Source organism: Cynoglossus semilaevis, chromosome 2 (assembly GCF_000523025.1).
Source record: "Cynoglossus semilaevis isolate Cse_v1.0 chromosome 2, Cse_v1.0, whole genome shotgun sequence".
Classification (NCBI taxonomy): Eukaryota; Metazoa; Chordata; class Actinopteri; order Pleuronectiformes; family Cynoglossidae; genus Cynoglossus; species Cynoglossus semilaevis.
Window position 1 is genome coordinate 229,979 of NC_024308.1, and position 6,106 is coordinate 236,084.

A 6,106-nucleotide genomic window follows, 5' to 3' on the forward strand; every position below is an offset into this window, starting at 1 on the left:
CCAGTTAGGAAGCCCCTCCTCTCCCAACAGTGGTCTCTCCTCAGAACAATGTTCCTTGTAACCTTTAAAAAATAGAACTCATCGTAAAAAACGTGAAGAATCTGACCAACAAGCCAAAGACGGCACAGCGGCCGATAAAGCTAAAGAAACTCCAGCTGTCAATCAAACATGCCCCCCCCTGCAAGCCCAGCTCAGCCCAGATCATTGACCCATCCAGTCCACTCTGACCCCTCCCATTCTCTGTCTGTCACACAGACTCAGCCTCCCTCCCACCCTCGTGGGTCATGTGACCCCTGGGCTTAATGTGATTATAAGACCTGTCAATCAACCAGAGGGGAGGAGGTGGAAGGGGAGGAGACACTGGGAAGGAGGTCACTGCTCTTCTTTATCAGAACAGAATCTCAAGCCCTGGTTCTGGGTCCCACAGTGTTCCTGACCAAACCTCACAGAGGAAATCAGTGGAAGTCTAAGAGCTCACAGACCAAAGTCCATGGAGAAAATCAGAGATTTTAGTTCAGACCAAAGTCCATGGAGAAAATCAGAGATTTTAGTTCAGACCAAAGTCCATGGAGAAAATCAGAGATTTTAGTTCAGACCAAAGTCCATGGAGAAAATCAGAGATTTTAGTTCAGACCAAAGTCCATGGAGAAAATCAGAGATTTTAGTTCAGACCAAAGTCCATGGAGAAAATCAGAGATTTTAGTTCAGACCAAAGTCCATGGAGAAAATCAGAGATTTTAGTTCAGACCAATCACAAACTTCCCACAAAGCCGTCCTCCACCTGAACTCAGATCTTCGTCTTCTCACCACATGGTCTGGTGATGGCAGCAGTGTTGGGGGTGAGAGGGGGAGAGGGGGAGTCTCCAGAGTTAACAGGATTAAGCAGGTGGAGACGTCTTTAAGAAATCTGTGTGAAGACCTTCACACAGATTATGGAAATGATGGAGACGCTGAAGACGGAGAAGATAAAGAGGAGGAGCAGCTGCTGCAGGAGGAGGACCAGGAGAGGAGACCAGGAAGACAGAAGGGGAGGGGGTGAGGAGAGGAGAGGAGAGGAGGAGACTCAGATTTCTGATGTCAACATCAGGATCAAGTGAAGGTTCGGGATTAGATTATCACCCATAATCTGGATTAGTTGTAATTCAAAATAAAATACATTTAAATTCAGGTTTGAGATTAAGTTTTTTTTAAAAATTCAGATTAAAAAAAATGAACAAATAGTTTCCAGAACAAACAGAAGATCATTTTAAAGTGAAAAAACGCTGACATTTAAAAACCAGAAGGTCTGGCCCAAATCCAGGACACGGTCCAGGTCCTAGATCTGAGGTGGATGAAGATCCACTCCGTCAGAGTCCGTGTCAGATTTGCTGACGTTGCTAAAGCGACTCTGTTGACGTTGGTGTTATTTTAGTTTTTTCTCTGGAGTCTCAGACATTTATGACGTCACTGAATGTGTGTGACCTACATTTGGACTACACACACACACACACACACACAGACGGACCAGGTCCAGTACCTGGGGTTTGAACGGTTCCAGTAGACCTCGTGGCGGTCACCGATGACATCACAGAGGGCGGAGCTGAACCAGAACATGAGGAGCAGCAGAGGCTGCATGAGGACGGAGAACATCCAGGCTGACACCAGGACCAGAACCAAAACCGGGACCGGGAACAATCACAGGATCAGAACAAGGACCTGGACGGAGGCTAAAAGGAGGAACAGGATCCGGTGCAGAACCAGAACCGGGACTCCCCCAAACACAGGGAAAGTTGAGCAGAACCAGAACTCGTCTCGTGTGATCATTAGTCTTTAGTCGATAATCGATATTCCTGGACGATCGATTGATTCTGAAAAAACTTTTTCTTCTTTTTTTCCATCAGAACTCGGAGCAGTACCAGCACTTTTCATAGTTCCAGGTCAGACCGAGGTCCAGGATCGCGTCCTTGGGCCGCAGTAGGATTCTGATTCTTGTCGATCCTCAGTACCTCCGTCCATGTGCGTCCTCTTGACTCCAGAACCACGCTCCGCTCTCTGGACCCAGAGCCAAGCTGTGATCCGTCTGCTGCAGACTCTGGTTCAGGTTCTACGCCTCGGTCCAAAACCCTGCTCGTCTCATTCAGATCCAGTCTCTTCTCTGGACCAGGATCAGACGAACAAAGACGGGGAGCGGAGTCAAAGTTTAAATGCAGCTGCAGGAGGAGCGTTCCATTTAGTTTTTTCTGCAGCCGCTGAGGGGCGGAGCTTCTCTCTCCCCATCGCTCTCCCTCCTTACACCAAAGTCCATGGAGAAAATCAGAGATTTTAGTTCAGACCAAAGTCCATGGAGAAAATCAGAGATTTTAATTCAGACCAAAGTCCATATTTACACTGTTTAAATAAAAAATAAAACTCATCATCTTTTATTTGGCATTCCTTTTTTTTTTTATTTATAGTGTTTCATGCTTTTGTCTGTTTGTCTTTTCCCCTGATGTCTGTTTATTTAACGTAGCTGATGCTAACAGTTGCTGCTACAGGATCCTCTTCTTCTTCCTCTCTGACCATATATGGTCATTTGAGGTCAACATCTGCATTTATTCATAAACTGTGAAAGTTTAATGAGAATTCCATGTCCCATGAGGACCCTCACCCCCTCTCCTTCAAAAGAAATGCTGAAAAATTCATGAGTGACCAATAAAAAGTGAGGAGGCGGAGTCTGACAATGGTCTGATCTGCTGTGGACGACAATAAAACAAATGAAAGAATAAATAAAATAGAAAACAAATGCTAATACAATCTGTGCTAATGTCACTGCAGACAGTCAAATACTACCGTTGCAGCAGGGGGCGCTCACAGCCTGTTACATACATACAAAAAGCTAGAACTGTACCTACTCTAAAAGGTAGTCGACCAATGGAGTACTTGAGTAAAGTGACCAGATCTAACACACACACACACACACAGTACATATGTCATGCTAGCTGTGCTTAGTTTAGCCAGTTAGCCTTGTCCTCGATGTGACAAAGCCTCTGTATACTGCTGGAACAGACAGACCAATATCAGCCTGTAGATGTCAGTGTTTCTCACCTGTTGGGAGACTACAGTCCAGTCATCGTCCTCAACAAGTCATTTAGACTGCCCTAGTACACACACACACACACGCACACAGACATAAATGTATGTCTGTAGGACCAGGGAGGGACAGTGGACACATTGGTAGAAGAATGTTAGAGATGGAGCTACCAGGTAGGAGAAAGAGAGGAAGGTCAAAGAGGAGATATATGGATGCAGTGAGGGAGGACATGCAGATAGTTGGAGTCAGAGGAGGAGATGCAGAGAACAGGGACAGATGGAAATCAATGATCTGCTGTAGCAACTCCTGGAGAGAAAAAAGGAACAAAGCCGAAAGAAAAAGAAGAAGGTAAAAAGAATAATAATACATTTTAATACTTTGAAAAGTTTTCCTTTGAATGTCAGAGAATATTATCTTTGAAGAACGTCGAAGTGGAGCAGTGTGTTCAGAGTGACCAGGGTTTATTAGTGGGGTCTAAAATAGCCAAATCATCTGACACACACACACACACACACGCACATATATAAAATACACACATCAGTCGACTATAAATATAAAGTAAAAATATAGATGCTTCACCTGATCTTTAACAGTCACTGTAGTAACGATGAAAAAACAACGTTTTTAAAACTTCATTCTGATCAGTTTGTCTAAACTTGGTTCTTCAGCTAATTGCTAACGGCTAACAGCTAACGGCTAACAGCTAACTTGATCTTACACCTGTTCATCAGTCCTCAGAGAAGGTGAATATATTCATGTGTGTTGACTTGTGTTTGATCATGTGACCTCATCACAGTGCTGTTTGTCTCGAGTGAATTAGCACAGAGGACCACAGGTGTGTGTGTGTGTGTGTGTGTGGACCTGTGGACGGTTGTTGTGACAGGTGTGGAGGCAGCGTGTTGTCGTTGTTGTTGTCGTTGTTGTCGTGGCTTCTCTGCCTCAGACTCAGCTTCAGCTTCAGAAGAGTTTGGGCAGCTGCCTCAGGCGACTCAGGTCCAGGATGTTTCCCACTGAAGCCTCCGACTGCCGGCTGCTCGCCCTCACTAATGATGGCCGCCCGCTGGGGCAGTTTTCTTTGTTAGCGCTGTTAGCTGTGATGTTTCTGGAAAACACCTGCATCTTTGGCCGCAGCTCTCTGATCAGCTGACTCCGTTGGAGGAGGCTGACGTTCAGGGCCGCCTCCTCCTCCTCCTCCTCCACTTCCTCTTCCCGTTGTTGGTGCTCTGCCTCCTCCTCCTCCTCCTCCTCCTCCTGGATCAAGCCATACCTCCTCATGTACTTCCTGGTGGCCAAAGACATGTCGCTTGGCGACAGCATGGAGCCGTAGGAGGGGGTGGGGCTCGAGCAGGAGGCGTGGCCTCCCAGAGACAACCTGCTGAGCTGGGAGTCGCTGAGGTAACGCAGCGCGATGGCGTTGGCCTCCAGACTCAGGTCAACGCTGGCGCCAGGAAACAGAGAGCTGACCGTAGGATCTGTCACGCTGAGAGTGGACAGCAGCGCCGCAGGGTTGATGCTGGCCAGGGTCCTGCACACACACACACACACACACACACACACACACACTCAGTGACCTCACATCTGTGGACTTTCAGCTTCTTCTCAGTTCTTTGTTTTATGAATAATTTGGATGTAAAGAGTAGATCAAAGACATATTGGTGTTAGCAGCTCCCCCTGGTGGCTGCAGGTCAGGACGTACCCAGCACTCTCCACGGCTCTGAGGCGCCGTCTCGACGACTCCGTCAGCTCGTCTCCGTCCACGTCCACCCCCAGCTGCTGCAGCTGCCTCACGGTGGCACCGACCACTGTGTCAGACACCGAGGAGGAGACGGACCTCCCTGACAGGCTCCTCCTCCTCCTGAGCTCCTCCTCCTTTTTCTCCCACTTATTCCTTCTTAACGAAGAGGAAGAATCAGCCTCTGCAGGAAGGCTCCTCCTCCTCCTCACCTCCTCCCTCTCCTCCAGCTGATTCCCCCTCAAACATGAAGATGAGGACAGGGCGGAGTCTGGAGTTGTGGACAGACTCCTCCTCCTGTGACAGGGCTCCTCCCCCTCATCAACTTCCTGTCTGTTTCTGGACTCCTGGAGACGACTGGTCAGCTGAGTCTGGGGACATGGAAGAAGGAGTGGGGGGGGGGATATGGGCTTGTCAGGTCCATACAAGTGTGAGTGTGTGTGTGTGTGTGTGTAAGTTACCATCAGACTGTGGTAGAAGCTCTGCTGGTCTTCATGTCTGACCAGACCCACACTCTCTGGACTCTGAGGAGGATCAGCTGAGCCACTGTGGGAGCAGACACCACTGATGACATCAGCACATTCACACTGACTCATGATGATGACATCAGCACATTCACACTGACTCATGATGATGACATCATCATAAACATCAACATCATAAACATGTAGCAACAAGTAACATCCGAAAGTTTTAGTTCATGACACAAAAAAAGAGTTTTGTGACGTCACCCCCCCCACTGTGACGTCACCCCCCCCACTGTGACGTCATCACATGTTCTCACCTGAGCTGCAGAGTGGGGGAGGCAGGAGCAGCTGGATGTGTGATGTCACAGTTCTCTGCTCCTCTGACAGAAACACAGGGCTCAGGTAAGGAGGTGGAAGTGGGCGGAGCTTCAGCCTCATGGAGCGGGTCAGACCAGAAGAGACTGGAACCTTTAAAAGTTCACACTTGTGTTACATCACCAGTATTAGTCCACACACACACACACACACAGAGACACACACACCTGTCCCCACGGCAACGCTGTTGGTGCTCTTTGGCTCCTCCTGCTGCCTGGAGGTCTGAATCTTGGCCTGAGCCTCCAACAGCATCTGGACCTGCAGAGACAGAACACATGTCCACTCACACACAGTACCAGGACCATGGACTCTCACATGGTCCTGGTACAGACCCAAAGACTCGGGGATCTTCACTGGACTTGGACCACGGTGGACACCAGAACTGTTCTACTGCAGTGTTTTTACCTGAGCCTGCAGGAGGCGCAGTTGTCGGTCCTGTTGGAGGAGGAGCTGATAAGGGTCCGTTTGTGTAACACCGCCCAG

At 48.4% G+C, this 6,106-nt stretch overlaps 2 protein-coding genes across 2 annotated transcripts in view; both read right to left on the minus strand.

The window, feature by feature from the left end:
* The window catches only part of LOC103392527 (ephrin-A2-like), a 4,667-nt gene extending 1,394 nt beyond the window's left edge, over positions 1–3,273 (minus strand). The window contains exons 1-2 of the mRNA XM_008329154.3: positions 3,064–3,273; positions 1,517–2,267 (exon numbers count right to left, since the gene is read on the minus strand). Coding sequence (XP_008327376.1) covers positions 1,517–1,629 — 113 coding nt within the window. The 5' untranslated portion in view covers positions 1,630–2,267; positions 3,064–3,273. The remainder of the gene's footprint in view (positions 1–1,516; positions 2,268–3,063) is intronic.
* A 34-nt stretch (positions 3,274–3,307) lies between these two features.
* The window catches only part of stil (STIL centriolar assembly protein), a 6,544-nt gene continuing 3,745 nt past the window's right edge, over positions 3,308–6,106 (minus strand). Inside the window, exons 12-17 of the mRNA XM_025053367.1 lie at positions 6,029–6,058; positions 5,791–5,881; positions 5,566–5,716; positions 5,243–5,327; positions 4,746–5,152; positions 3,308–4,574 (exon numbers count right to left, since the gene is read on the minus strand). Of these exons, the coding sequence (XP_024909135.1) occupies positions 4,007–4,574; positions 4,746–5,152; positions 5,243–5,327; positions 5,566–5,716; positions 5,791–5,881; positions 6,029–6,058 (1,332 nt within the window). The 3' untranslated portion in view covers positions 3,308–4,006. The remainder of the gene's footprint in view (positions 4,575–4,745; positions 5,153–5,242; positions 5,328–5,565; positions 5,717–5,790; positions 5,882–6,028; positions 6,059–6,106) is intronic.